This window comes from Vigna radiata, chromosome 6 (genome assembly GCF_000741045.1).
Source record: "Vigna radiata var. radiata cultivar VC1973A chromosome 6, Vradiata_ver6, whole genome shotgun sequence".
In the NCBI taxonomy this organism is placed as follows: Eukaryota; Viridiplantae; Streptophyta; class Magnoliopsida; order Fabales; family Fabaceae; genus Vigna; species Vigna radiata.
The window spans coordinates 35180817-35196125 of NC_028356.1; the positions used below are offsets into that span (position 1 = coordinate 35180817).

The 15309-nt window shown below is 32.8% G+C and overlaps 2 protein-coding genes across 3 annotated transcripts; one reads left to right on the plus strand and one right to left on the minus strand.

Annotated features, from left to right (window-relative positions):
• Nucleotides 1-5110: 5110 nt before the first annotated feature.
• LOC106764264 lies at nt 5111-9267 on the plus strand. Its single transcript, XM_014648527.2, has 5 exons — nt 5111-5439; nt 5549-5742; nt 5860-5893; nt 8105-8715; nt 8826-9267. The coding sequence occupies exons 1-5, from the start codon at nt 5133-5135 to the stop codon at nt 9102-9104; spliced, it is 1425 nt and encodes a 474-aa protein (XP_014504013.1). The 5' UTR covers nt 5111-5132; the 3' UTR covers nt 9105-9267.
• Nucleotides 9268-9409: 142 nt separating this feature from the next.
• LOC106765352 lies at nt 9410-14351 on the minus strand. Of its 2 annotated transcripts, none has more exons than XM_014649934.2 (8): nt 13817-14351; nt 13547-13733; nt 13225-13323; nt 12421-13131; nt 11489-11852; nt 10898-10979; nt 10120-10365; nt 9410-9766 (listed from the first exon to the last, which is right to left on the minus strand). In XM_014649934.2, the coding sequence occupies exons 1-7, from the start codon at nt 14015-14017 to the stop codon at nt 10159-10161; spliced, it is 1851 nt and encodes a 616-aa protein (XP_014505420.1). In that variant the 5' UTR covers nt 14018-14351; the 3' UTR covers nt 9410-9766; nt 10120-10158. The 2 variants fall into 2 exon arrangements, with proteins under 2 accessions (XP_014505420.1, XP_014505421.1); XM_014649935.2 differs by having other exon boundaries at nt 13556-13733; nt 13817-14335.
• Between the last annotated feature and the right edge of the window lie 958 nt (nt 14352-15309).

A 15309-nucleotide genomic window follows, 5' to 3' on the forward strand; every position in this document is an offset into this window, starting at 1 on the left:
GAATAAATTAAAGAATAAATAAAAAGAAATAAATATTTTTTCAAAATATAGATATAAATCAGTAAAGCAGAACAATGTTACCTATTTTGGGTCAGGTAGGTGGTGCTGTAAAAGAGGGGAAACTAGAAAAATTAGGGTTCTTGGCTGGGTTGGTGGATGTTGTAGTTCAACGACGCGGGTGGGTGTTCTTCCATAATGTCCAAGGATCACTCTTGCTATTCATCGAGTTGCAACGCCAGGCGGAAGCAAAATGGTACGTCTTCACCGATCTGCTAATGTGGTGAGAGTTGTGTTGTGAGAACTGCGAAAACTANGAAGAATCGGGGCAAGNAATTTTGGGGATGCTCCAAGTATAAGGTATGTTTGATTCAACTAAACCTAATTAAGTTGTGGTACTCCCTAATTAAGTTGAATGTTGTCTTTACAGAATGGTGTTGAAGAAAGTGGCTGCAACTTCTTTAAATGGTGCAATGGTATTGGTGGTGACGAAAGGGGTAGCTTCTTCAATAGTGAAGGAAACAAAGAAACTCTGGTGAACAGTGAAGACATGGATAATATTAGGAAAATGATAGGGAATTTACAAAAATCAGTTTTCATTGTTCAAAAGTGGATCAAGGTTCTGATGTTGTTGGTATCTGTTATATGTGTAATACAGTTTGGTTTATATCTGTTATATGTTCAATGTTGATGAGGAAGGGATGATTTCCTCTAACTTTGTTGTAGGTTTGGTGTGTTGTAATGAAGTTAATGAAATGAATGAAATTGGAGTTGTTAAAAATCCATTCAATATACTGTGTACAAAATTACAACATTGATGCATTATAATCGGCATAAGTTATTCCTCGGTTGAAAGTGGTTTATGTTATCCAAGTTTGCTCTTTTATGTTTTATGAACTAAGGTTTTATAAATCTTAAAATTGAGACGAGAAGAAAGAAACTTTCTGTTATGAACTGGCAGTAACAGTTGCATAAATATGCCACCAAAATTTTACCAGAAAAGGCTTTGAAAAGTGATGGTTTTTCTGGTGATTGATACATATTAAGAGATATAACATTTAGTAACCTATATGCCCAGATGTATAAGATCATATGTGTATAACTTTTTGCTATATTTCTCTCATTTTAACTGCAATATTTTTATTATGTTTAATCATTTGATAAATATATCACAAATAAAAAGCTGGTGTTAACATTGTAAGACATATAAGAGGAGGATTGAATCCAAGTTAGTATAATTGCTGAAAATTGATAGTAGCAGGAGCATAATACTCAAATACTCAAATACGAACATCAACATCATCTCCTTCAGACTCACCCACATCACATTCAGCTTCAACTTCACCTTTTACAACATCATCTCCCTCAGCTCTTTCTTCTAAAACAGGAACTTCACACTCATCATCAACTGGTTCACACCCACCATCACCACTATCATGCATCACAGGTTGAACTTCTTCTTCACCTATATTATGTGGAACATTTTCTAACAAGTTTATGATCTCAGGTACAGCCACTGTGTGAACAACAAATAAATGAACTTGTCCATTTAGCTTAGCTAAGTTCATCATGTGCATGGCTCCTCTATCATCAGACAAAGCCTCTAACCTATCATCTAACACAGAACCCCCCCTAAAGAATACCACAACTCCTTAAATCCATCATAACCAAGTACTTTTACTACACTGACTATAATGAAGTAACTCACGTATGGGTCAAAAGACAGAGTTGTACTTTTCCCCTCATACTTAAGTGGCCCATCCTTTATAAAGTGACCTCCATGGTGGAAAACAACTTCGAAATGATCCTCCATGTTATACACTATAACACTATATATCCTATAAAATAATAAGACGACAACGAGAACAAAAATTATATAAAATTAGAAGCAGGACAAGGAAACATGGGGGACCAACTACAACATAACTTAAAAAAAAAAAGAACGCAAGAAACAAACATGGGGGACCACATTACAACATCAATATAAAGCACAACAACAATTACGGTCTACTATGACACTTCAAACATGGGACCACTTTGCAACAACAATTTCAAGAACAACATAAATAACACTACCACACCACTTCGAACATGGGGGACCACCACTGACCATGAATCATTGTCAAAAATATAGAAACAAGTAAACATTTACCAACCTGGACACATGAGTCACTGCCAACGACCTTCGCAAAACTGTACCACGTGAGTCACCGCCAAAAATTAGCTGCTTCCAGTCAAAAGAACCGATAGATTGCTATAATTTTATGCACTGAAAGCTTATGTGTAAGGAACTTCTCACGCAAAAGTGATGCTCCCCAAATGCCACCACAATGACGAACCCAGCAACGAACCCTAAGTTCTCTAATTTCTCACACACGATCACTCTGACCCCAAAATAGGAAACAGTCATTTAATATGTTTAATAATTTGTGCTTTTAAAAATTTAACAATTAAAAACTCTGCTTCTAATATGTTTAATAATTTCTGCTTCTAATTATATTTTCAGCATTATTTTATTAATTTTGCTTTTAAAAATTTAACAATTAGAAATGTTATTATCCACTTATTTAGCTCAAACGTTGCCATTGGATCAAACGCTACCACCTGGTTACCTCAGCTTCCCACAACTTAACGTCGTTACCTTCATTTAACAGAAAGGCTATTATTGCATCAAATTGACTAAATTAGGGACCCAATTGATCAATTTCAAAATTGGAGAACCCAATTGAAACAAACCTACAAATATAAAGACCTACGAACCTATTAAACCTATTAGTTATTAAAGTTTTGATTAGTAAAACAATTAGTATGTAATTTTTTATTTATGATAATAACTATTTTAAAAATAAATCATTTTTAATTTATAAATTAGTATTTAGTAACCGACTAATTATTTTTTGCCTTAATTATTGTTCGAGGTTTTTTTTAAGTGTTATAAACAAAATAAGATATTTATAAATGTTTAACTAAATTTAAAATGATTCATAATTGTTTATTTTAATTCGGAGTTTTAGACAGAAATCAAGAAATAAATGATCGAGTGGATTCTTATAGATGATCATTTTTATTTTTAGGAATAAAAATAAGTTGTTATATAATATAAAACCATGAACGATTTTCTTTATAATACATACAAGAAATAACTATGAAGAAATTTTTAAATTAGTTTTTCTTAACATTAAAATTAATTTAAGATATCCTAAAACAATCACCGATACTTTTGCATGACCTATAAAAACTCCAATGCAATCGAAGCAACCACCACGAGTGACATAATTAACCTATTTTCACTAGTAATTAGATATTAAATTAATTTAAATTATATAATTAGTGCACCAAATTCCTTAGTATCAAAATCCATTTTAACGAAATTAATTAAGTTTAGATGTGTTTCTTTACATTTTATGTAGTTATAATTAAATTAATTTATTTTATAATATGCCAAGCTGAATTTGTTCAAGCTTGGGGAAAAAAATAATAAGACAAAATTAAAATATCAACCAACAATACAAGGAACCTTAGAAACACGCAATAGTTTCCCAATTATATTATATATATTTTTGTTGTTTTTTATGGATATGGTTTTATACAAATTAATGGGTGTACCCATTATTTATCTAAATATTTATTAATAAAAATAAAAATATAAAAAATATTATTAAGATTCTAATATAAAATAAATAAATATTTTTAATGCTAAGTAAAATTAAGGAAACTAGAATTACATAAATTTTAAAATGATTTATAAGTTAAGATAGAATTATTTTAACAGTTTAAAATAAAAGAAGATGAATATACCTAAACACTCATTTTATTCTCATTTTCAGATTTTAAAATCAGGAATTGTTTATATCCCTTTTTAGTCCATTGAAATATTTTGTATTGACATCGAAAAAAATTGAAGAATAGCACAGATCATTTTCATTCTTTTATCTATGGATTAAATAATGAATGTATCATAATAACCCAGCAACTAGTTTAGTGATGAAAAAACAAGTTTTTGGAATTGGTAAAAGTGTATGATTACGTGTATTCCATTCCAACTTCCCATTCTCATTAGCATTCATTAAGAAAAAGACCACAAAAGAAAAACCCACTAAAAGAAAGTGATGGAAAACCCCATTTAAGGGTTAAAACCAAAAAATCTCATTAATTACATACTCTTTAACTCAACTTTATATTTAATACTACTATTTTTTTTTATGTTTATCTTTTATTTTTTAATATTATTGACACCAAATATTCATAGAGTATATATATTAAAGTAATATATTATCATGACATACTTTTACATTTATTTGACATAAAATATAAAGATAAAATAGTCATAAAAATATTAAATTTTGTATTTTTTCAACAAAAAAAATAAAAAAAATATTATCAAATAAATGTAAACAAATTAAATGTGTCAAATAATATTTTTCTATAAATAATAAGCTTTCCTTGTATAATTCGATTGCCCATCTTTATTAAACTCTTTTTTTTCTTACACTTTCTCCATTTACAATCCACCCAAAGAAAGAATTTACTAGAAAAAATCCCAAAAAAAAATATATCAATTAAAAACTAACTCCTTGTTATTCATTAACGAATTACCATATAAAGTTATTTTTCTTCAGATGCTACTCTATTCAATGATCTGTTTCTGTCTGTTATTGTTACGATACTTTACTGGTAATTAGTTTCTGGTAGATAACGCGTCTTACTACTTCAACAAAAAAGTTCTATTTTTAATAGGAAAAAAAGTCTTTTTAACAACTTTTTTTATAACTTTTTGACAGTAATAGTAATATATGATTCGTCCGTTTCAAATATTTTTTAATTTAAATAAAGACACGAATCCTGTTATCAAAAAGTTGTTAAAAAGAAAAAGTTGTCAAAATATCATTTTCCTTTTTAATATTTTTTCGAACACAGTTCTCAAAGGATCCTTAAAATATTAAAATACTCAGAGTCGACAAGAAACACGTAGTTTTCTGTCTGTAACATCTAGCAATTAATATTAATATTAATGTATTAGATGCAAAACCAGACATTAATTAACGTACGCAGTGAATGTATATAATAACCAACGCAACAACATTCCTTGAAAAGAATCACTTTTTGTTTGAGTTTGGAAGCCATTTCTTAAAGCAATGGAATCCAAAGAGCTATTTGGTAGCAATTACCTGCTGTTGAAGCCAGAAGAAGCAAGTGTCTTTGATCTTGGGAGCCTCTTGTTCTCTTCTAAGTTGAGCAACAGAAGATTTATAGAGTGCAGAGAAGAGATTCAGGCAACAGATTTTCGACAAAGATGGCTCATCTTCGTATCTGTTGTGACACAGATTCTCCTTCTTGCCTCAAGAAACTCCTTGAAGAAGGTTGGAGACATCTTGGAGTTTTCGGTCAATCTTTTATCATGCAATGGAGGTTTCAAAGGACTCTTTTTCAACATTCTAAGAGGTAATTCATGATAATAACAACGTTCTAAGACAAAAACATTAGTGTCTGCAACTGCATGGTATGAACATGTTTGCATGTGAGGATTATAAATTAAGAATTTGTGAAGCAGGAAAGGTGAAAAGACCAGAGAAATCATCTGCATCATATTCATCTGCGGTGGGCTTAGTTGACACACGAGTTGACTTAGACAAAAACATTAAACAAAATGATGCCAAATACAAAGGATTCCTCTCAATGATGGCTTCAAAGATTTCCTACGAAAATGAAAATTTTCTTTGTAACGCAGTGCAAAATCATTGGAATGTAAGTTCTTATTCATTCCTAATTACTTAATAATAATATTTTCAATTAGGTTTTAGTGTTGGTGATTTTGATCTAGGGTTTACCTTTTTCTGTTCTTATGTTTTAATATGATTGCAGATGGAGTTTTTGGGGTTACACAGCTTCTGGAACGGTACGTAATTAAGAAAACATCCCTTTTTCTTCTCTATATTTTGCTTAGAAGATACGAAAATTTCCAGATAGATAAAACATCTTTTCAGTACTGCTATATATATATATATATATATATATATGTTTTGCTAAGCTGGTTTCTTATCAGAAAATTAAAGTAGCAATATCAAAGTGTTTGGCATCATTATATATGAAGAACAAAAACATTTAATGCATTAAATATTGGCATGATTCTTCTATTATTATATATCATAATATGCTAAGGTTACAATAATGGCGTAATTAGTTGAATTGTCCATAAATTATTATAGTTTAGTTCGTGGCTGTATAAATTTATTATTCATTTAGTTATGTCAATGACTTTGAGCTTAAAGTTAATAAAACACAAATTTTACAAAAACATGATAAAACTTTACATGCATGGTTAAAACTTTACGCGTTATATTTATTTGAAAATCATAGTTTTGTTTATTATCGATTTATATGGTCATTTAATTTTAATTTTAAGTTTTTAGATTCATATATTTTAATAGATTGTCATGACAGAAGATTAAGGAGATTAGCTAATATTGTAGACCCACTTATTTTTAGAAAAGTGTATTAAAAAATTATACCTACCATAAATCATAAAAATCATAGGTGTAGCTTGCTAACATATTTCTTCTAAAAAAAGAAAAACTTGTAACTATACATTGAAAAGTGTTTATAGGATTTATTAAAATAACGTCTCTTACCTTTAAAATGAGTATATGAACAAACTATATATTACGACAAATTTTAAATTCCACTCCTATATACTAACGTATTCTTTCATAATTAAAATAAAATAAAATAGTGAGTGCACATTAACAAATCCTAAAATTATATGAAAATTTGTGTGTGTGTGTTTTTTTTTTAATTTTAACACGAAAATACACATTTTTAATATATACAAATTGTTTTTATCATACTTAATAATATTACATCACTTAAAAATAGAGATCTAACTTAGATTCAAACATCTACATCCATAACATAATAAAATCGATAACGAAGTTTTAAGATTAATTATCTTAACTCTTAAGTCCTCGATCCGAAATGACCTAACATTTTCTTTAAACTTTGATTATGAATTTATATTTGTATTACATTTAATAGTCTGGTATGATTGAAGAGTTAAATGACACCGTTAAATCAATTGCTTTGTTTCCACAAATTATAAAGGAATATTTTTTAAAATAAATATAATTAAGAAAATAAACATTTAAACCCTACTAGTTCAATCAACTCAAGATCAAACTTTAGTTCAAATTTGACTGCCTCAAATGTACATCAAACTCAAACATCTTTCTTCTCCTAAAAGTTAAATTTGACTCTTAACATTGGAATTTGGATTTCATGCGTTTAACTTTGAATTCTGAAAGTTTGTTTTTACTCGTTCACAGGTAATCAAACTTGAACCTAACTAAGAGAAAAAAACAATGGGACATAGTTTACTCTGGACCACACGTTCCTTTCATTTACCAGTCACATTTTGCTTCCCATCTAACCTTTGATTTTTCAGAATCTATTTAGAAGCACATATATACTTTAGAAAAAAAAAATTAAAAGAAATATTTGAAAGAAAGTAAGTTCTATATATTATTTAGAGATATATTGCCATAATATTATATATAAATTCTCAATTTATAACATTTATTTATTTTTACTTAGGTTAACGGCTGTAGGGCATAATCTTTTTTACTTAAAAAGGTAAGGATTGTTAGTGACTGAACTTACATAATCCATGTCACACGATAATTAACCAACTCTGCAATAATCTTTTCTTAACAATTGTTCAAACTCATTATCACCTTCATTTTTATACTAATTGTTACGTCAACTACTGGAGATATTTATTGGGTCAGGTTATCCAATTACATTAAATTGATTTTTATTTATGATTTAAACAAATTAAAAATATGGGTTGAATTAATCCAACTCAATCTGATGTTTTTTTTAGTGGATTGGATAATGGGTTTATCCACATCCTACCCAAAACCCAACCCAATCTTCAAACACTTATCTTTAGGTCAAAAATTATAAATAGTAATTCAATAATGTAACATAAATATCAAAATTAAGTTGCTTTCTTCCATTTTAGAAAACCAAAAGATAAATATTGGAAAGTAGTGGAAATAAAAACTGCATAATGATTTTTTTGAGAGTAAAATTTCGAAATGATGGGATGCAGACTACCAAGAGCAGTGGTCGACACAAGCAATCATATTGCAAGATAAGAAGTGGAAACCGACGTTGATCGTTGTTGCATTCAGGGGTACAGAGGCATTTGATGCGGATAAATGGAGAACGGATGTGGATATCTCTTGGTACCACTTGCCCAATGTGGGTAGAATACATGGTGGCTTCATGAAAGCTTTGGGTCTTCAGAAGAACAGTGGATGGCCCAGAGAGATTGACCAAACCACCCACCATTCTTACGCCTACTATGCAATCAGAGAGAAGATCAGAACAATGTTGGAGGCAAATACGGATGCAAAATTCATAGTGACAGGGCACAGTTTGGGAGGAGCCTTGGCCATTCTCTTTGCTGCTCTTCTCACAATACATGAGGAGGCATGGCTGTTGGACAAGTTAGAAGGGGTTTATACATTTGGGCAGCCACGAGTTGGGGACTATGAGTTTGGGGAGTTCATGAAGGACAAGTTGAGAGAGTATGATGTGAGATACATGAGATATGTTTACTCCAATGATATAGTGCCTAGGATCCCTTACGATGACAAAAACCTCTTCTTTAAACACTTCGGTCCTTGCCTCTACTTCAACAGCTTGTACCAGGCCCAGGTATGGGTTGTGGAATGTGAAGTCTGTCATTTTTCATTGAGTTTCCTTTTGCTCTTACCATACTATACCTGATATACTCTGACTGTTTTTTGTAATGTATTGCCATCCAGGTTCTAGAGGAGGAGCCAAACAAGAACTATTTTTCTTTGTTCTGGGTCCTGCCCAAGATACTAAACGCAGTCTGGGAGCTTATTAGAGGATTTCTTCTCCCCCTCGTTGTAGGTGAAAGCTATACTCAGACCTGGATCATGACGATAATCAGGTTCTTTGGATTGATGATTCCAGGAATAGCTGAACATATTCCTACAGATTATGTCAATCTTACCAGGTTAGGATGTTTACCCGAACTTTTGGAACTTCAAAACTCGCAAGATTCCAAGGCTGACTGAGATCCAAGCATGTGTAGGCAGCAGCAACTAAATAAACACCCAATATTGGAATGTCATTGAACAATTACTCTAAAGAAGTGTTCCACTAATTGTGGTGTAATCAGATTAATAATTCAAAATATGCCGATACATTTGACAAAATCAAGGCCATAAAATCTTTTCATTCTCTTGTCGAAATAAGATAGACTAGCGAAATAGCAAATTTATTTGTGTTTGTATCTGTGAGGCAAAATTAGCACGAACAGAAAGAACAAGAACCAAATAGGCCAAATAACGAAGAACGAACTGAACCATGCGCAACTTCGTGAAGGAAAAAACTAGATTACAAATTTAAGGTTAATTTATCGTTCAACTATCTGCAGATAGATAAGAGATTACATTTGAACAGCAAACTGTCAAGGAGAGAACAAAAAAAAATAATGCAAAAGAATATTATTCTAAAGTTTGGCCTAGGTACATACATAGATTATTTATAATTGAATTCAAATTCCAAAGGGTGAGGGTACATGGAGATTTTGATTTAATCGGATATTTTAGACGGTGCTGCCATTTCGTTCATTCCAAAACCGCAACGACAGAAAGTGCCAGAATGCTGCTTCTCTTTCTTCCACCTTTCACTAGTTTAACAGAAGTTACATTTAAATCTTTCTAAACTCTGATACCTGGTAAGACAAGTAACAACCTTTTATCAAAATACATAGGAATGAACATGGATATAAACAGAGAAAATTTCCACGGTATGTAGATTTGGGATTCGCCTGAGCCTACCAAAAATCTATGGAAGCCGGGACTTAAACACAAGAACATTAGTTCTATTCATCCTACTGCTAATTTTCTTACTTTTTATTTAAAACTTTCTTTACAAGATAGGAGAAGGATAAAAAGAAGGAAACAAAAGGAAGATATCTGTCTTGAAAAGCGTGTTGCTTTAAAGATTTCTTAAACCAAAATAAAACCAAATTAATCAAAGACTCAATTGACTTTTGAACTACTATAAGGCTACAGAAAAAATTACCCAAGCTTCATTTGAACAGAAAAAGAATGCGGACGAAGCTTAAAAGGCATGACATGTGAAACAACCACTCAAAGAGCCCATCTGAGTGGCTCTACTAAATAATATAGCCTTGTGAGGAGTTCTAGCAACTTGATGATCCTGGTTGGTGGAAACTGAACTTCTCATTTCTTGGGCTTTTTTCTGAGCCAATCTCAGCTTGTTCATAATCTTATCCATTGATGATGCTCGCTTCTTCTCCAACTTCATCTGAAACAGCAAAAATAATTATTCATTATCTGTTTGATTATGTTCTTCCTCTCTAACTTTCCTTCCTATTCTTTTATAAATTTTAGTAATAATTTGTTGGGCCACAGATCGAAAAGAATAACAAAAGAGGACTTTCTTTAGGACACAACATGCATGAAGAAGTTTTCTTTAGTACGTCAAGATCCTATCAGACAGCCAACATAGTTAAAACTTGTCCATCGTTTTAAGACAAGATCACTAGGCTGTTGGATGTCCGAGATCACTGATCAGAACTACTATACTAATGGTAGCAAGTGTAAGTCATTAGGCTGAAATTTGGCAAAGAGAGGATAACCAGTAAGAAAAAAAAAACCAAATACCAAGAACTAAAGGAAATTAGGAAAAAAAATATTTACAATGAAGGGGCCCTAACAACTTGATGATTAAAGCATACAATCAGTTCTTATTTTAATTTATAAATAATTGATGAATATTTTTAAGAGGAGTATCCTGTTAAAATTCTGCCAAGAAGAAAAAAACATGAGAAATTGACCTCTAGTTTCCGTATAGCAGCCTCAGCTTTTGCCTTTTGCAAGTTCTCCCATGCATTGATTTTGGCTTCCTCCCTTTTGGCCCTGGACATGTAAAAAAATGATGGAATTTCAGATGCAATGTAAAGTTCACACAAATATTTCTTATACAGTAAAGACCGAGCTTTCTCAGGGATAAAGTATTCTTATATCAAATACTTCACATATATATTTTCTGGTTTGAATTGGATTACGATGGTGAATCTTTAAATGGTAATAAAGAGAGGTTGTTAACAAGACAACTCCTGTCACTAATCATTTTAATAAAATAATTTCAATGCCAATTAGATAGCTAATTTAGCAAATCAATAACCACAAATTCCACAAACTCCAATAGTTGTTGTGATACCACCATGAACCATAATCTATAGGTAACACGTACCGTTTGGATAAAAGCCTAGTGAAAAATAGAAGAGTATAAAGGGAAGATCTCACTTCTTACTTAATATCAAATTATTTATATGATCATTCGTTTGAGTTTAAAGTTGTCAAGAATAATTTTTCTTTAGTTACCAGATAAATTTAATATCGATACAATACTATGTTATACATACTTTGTCACAGTCTTTGAACCTTCAGTAATGTCCCAAGATGAAGATCGACTGCTTGTTTCTCTAATTTTCCAGCTGTCATCATTTTCTGAGCCTCTGCCAGAGAATAGGGCCCTGTGTTTCTTGGACCACCTTGTCATGGTTACACGTTCATCTACCGGTACATCTCTGACATCCATTTTAGAGAAAGGCAAACTCTTGAACTCTGATAGAGGAAGGGAAGGTGGAGTAGAGGCACAGAAAGAAGGCCTCAAATTTGGAGGGGAGCATGAGCTATCCTCCGGGCTCATCTGGGTTGCCATGTCCCTCCTAGAAATAGCAGGTGATATATTGGTGCCTGCATCTTTGAAACCATCAAACTTCTCCCCTGTAAGTTAAAGCCAACATAAAAAAAAATGACACATCATAAGCACAGAAGTACATTTACGATTACATAAGACCACTATGTCATCATCAAGTAAAAACCTGTCGACTATCGACACGCATCACTAGTGTTATCAACAAAAACAGTCTGTTCCATTCAAACCACCTAACAGCAATCTTTACAAAATATCACGGTAAGTATGAGGCGTTCACAAAATATAGAGGATTAACTACAAATCAGGAAATTAAAATTGTTTAGGGTCGCCCTTGAAACACATGGATCTAATAGCATTGAACACACCCACACCATGATATTTCTCAAGCACAACTTCACTGACAAATTAAGTCAACAAAATCATAATTCACCAAACCCAAAGCGAGATAAGGTTCAAAAAATAAGAAGGAAATAATTGTTGCTGCATCTCTTGATCACAGTTTCGGCCACATTGCCAAAGTTCTGACTCAATGCAACCACAGTTATGGCTGCCTCAGCCACAATTGCCTCCATTGTGAAGGATCGTGCAATTTAAAACCTTGTAAAGAATATAGTATTGTATAATATGCATACAAACCTTGGGCAGGCAATGATGACTGACTCTGCATCTGAGAGCAACCATGGACACTAACTGAGCGTGCCATGCAAGGATCAGTCCTGGTGGGGACCTCCCCACAACTGCCACCGGAACTGGCCATCAACCCATCAGCAGCAGCTGAGACACTAACAGCAGCAGAAAATGGAGAAGCCGCCATGAAACTCCCCGAATTCCCACCGTCAAACAAAGGCGCCGCAGGGGAATACAAGGAATAGTAAGCAACTGCAGCAGCGCCAGGGGGACCAAGTGGCCCACTCTTGGACTTGGGCCTTCTCTGCGGCGCTGGAAGCGAGGCCCTCCCAGTGCTGTCGCCAGAAACGGGACTCAGAATCCACCTTTCAGCGTCATCCCATTTGGACGGCAAAGTCCGCCCGTTGTTGAAAGGCAACAGAGCAGAACCAACCTGCTTGCGGGCAGCACTCGTATGCAAAGGAACTCGCTCCGAACACCAACCCTTTTGCATAGCAGCACCTGCGTGAAGATAATTAGGCGTTCCAGGACTCGGAAAATTGGCAGAGCCAGAGCCAGACCTTCGAGAACAAACAGTGCTCTTCTTCATGGCCCCTAATCCCAAACGAGGCGAAGAAACATTGCCATTGCCAACGGCATTGTTCAGATCTAACGACGCAGGCCTTCTCCGATCGTGCTTCTTCAATAACGCCTCAGATCTTGATCTCCGATCCTGACACTCTTTAAGCAACAAAAAAAAAAGTAAAAATAACATAGAATAAAATAAACCAAAATGCTTGAATTGGAAAGTTGAAATTCTAGTAGGTTTAGTACCTTTGAGAGCCAGAGAAAAAGAGTTCCTGGCAGAATCAAATTGCAAGGGCTGATTTCCGTCCTCAGTGTCACCACCGTCACTATCTTCTTCCTTTTGGACTTCAATACAGAAAGTACATCAACAAAACAACAGAGTCTGTGAGTCCACTTTATTTTTTTTTTTTCACTTTATTTTTTTTTCTCTCTTTTCATTTTTAAACCAACAAAGCGCAAATGCATCTTAATGTAATAAGAATAATAATAACAACAACACTAACAATAATAACTATAATATAAATAACAAATAATAATAATAATAGAAATAAAAAAATAATAATAATACCGTTATCACCTTTCGCTTTCTCTCCTTTTCCATAGAAAGGATTTTGGTGACGCTTTCTGTGTAATGCATCCAAATCTGCATCGCAACGCCGTTGATGCTGTCGGCTATTCTGATCCAGATCCGGATCTGGACCGCTCCAGCTTTCGCTGTGAGCGAAATCTCTGTCGTGCTCCTGCGCCGCCAAGTGCTACAACGAAACAGCTCGATTTCAGATTTCCGAATTTCAATTAACAACTAGTATCACGGAGCAAAAGCATTGTGTGAGTTTACCAGGGAGATTTCGGAGGCTAAGGAGTCATGGTCGTGTGCGTCGGAGGCAAAGGAACATCGATCGACACTGGCGGAGGCAGAGGAGAAGAGGCTGAGGTTGGACTCGAGAGTGAAGATGACGGAGTCGGGGCTGGTGTCGCCGCCTATTCGCGAACCGGAGCGCCTCCAGGAGCGTCGTTCCTGAAACCCTAATTCTCTCATTCTGATTGGAATGGCATTAGCATTTGCATTTGCATTTGGCAGAGAGAAAGAGAGAATAAGAGAAGCACAGTTTACACTCTGACACTCACTCTCACTCACACACACACTCGCCCTGCAGTAAATATGGCGGGTAATACTCACTGTTGAGAACGAAAACGAAGGATTGTTTGGTGCGATTGTGTTTTAAGATGTCACTGTCGTTTGACTCCCAGAAAGGTACTGACTTAATTACACAACCATTTCTTCTTTGTCAAATCATACAAAGAGACACGAATTTTTCTCAAGTGAAAATTTTGTTGCATCTTTTCTAAATCCATAATTAGTGGAGGTTTATCTTTTCATGCTAAATGACTTGACTATGGAATTTGTTTGACTGATGGTGAAATTTACTGTAAAGTCCATTTACATTTTGCTTAGGAACTGTATACTCGGGGTATTATTGACTTTTTGGATTCTACAATTAGAAGACCAAAAGTATGGTAACCATGATTAGAGTTAAGTGCCGTTTGTCCTTATTAAGGCACTGTAGGTCCTACATGATTGCCACTATTTGAGTTAAAGTGACATTACTTTTTGGGTGATTGCTTTATTCAACAATTTTCAAATTAAAGTTTAGCTAGAGGGGGACCAAATTATTATTTAAAACATTTATTTGGTGCCTCTTTATACATTTTTTTAACTAAATTACTTTAGTTTTACAAAAATATCTTTTTTTTATTTGATTAATTTCTTAGTGTTATTTGTTATTAAGTTCAATTATTATTTATACTATTATATAAAAAAAATCACTCTTTTTATGTTCACTTTTTTTCTAATTTTACTTTTAATAAAAAAGCTTTTTCATGATTTAACGAATTTTGTCATATTTAACTGTTTTTTATTCAATTTTTTGAAGCATTAAATTTTTTAAATTAATAAAATAAATATTTATCTAAAAATTTATTTATACAATAAATAAAAATTATCTATAATAAAATTATAAAAACTACTTATTTTTTTATAATTATATATTTATTATCTTTATTAGGAACAAAATGTAATATATGTATTTTTAATGATTATTATCAATAGTTATAAGAGACTAATCCAATAAATTACAAGAAGATTTAAATTTTAATAATCTTTGTGAATTATTTATTGGTAGATTCTGTCATCTAGCCTGTGTTTTATTTTTTATTTATTTTTTTGTGACGCACTGTTCACACGTTAATGTGATGATGGATTTGCGGTTCTGTGAGCTGTTTGTTTCGTGATTTTAACATATTTTTGTGTGAAATAATACTTTCACAGCC

Coding starts and splice junctions, on each gene's coding strand:
- LOC106764264 (XM_014648527.2), top strand. CDS start 5,133: ATGGAATCCAAAGAGCTATTTGGTAGCAATTACCTGCTGTTGAAGCCA. Junction 5,894..8,104: donor GTTACACAGCTTCTGGAACG/GTACGTAATTAA, acceptor GATGGGATGCAG/ACTACCAAGAGCAGTGGTCG. Junction 8,716..8,825: donor ACAGCTTGTACCAGGCCCAG/GTATGGGTTGTG, acceptor ATTGCCATCCAG/GTTCTAGAGGAGGAGCCAAA.
- LOC106765352 (XM_014649934.2), bottom strand. CDS start 14,017: ATGAGAGAATTAGGGTTTCAGGAACGACGCTCCTGGAGGCGCTCCGGT. Junction 13,734..13,816: donor TAGCCTCCGAAATCTCCCTG/GTAAACTCACAC, acceptor GTTTCGTTGTAG/CACTTGGCGGCGCAGGAGCA. Junction 10,980..11,488: donor GGTTCAAAGACTGTGACAAA/GTATGTATAACA, acceptor TTACATGTCCAG/GGCCAAAAGGGAGGAAGCCA.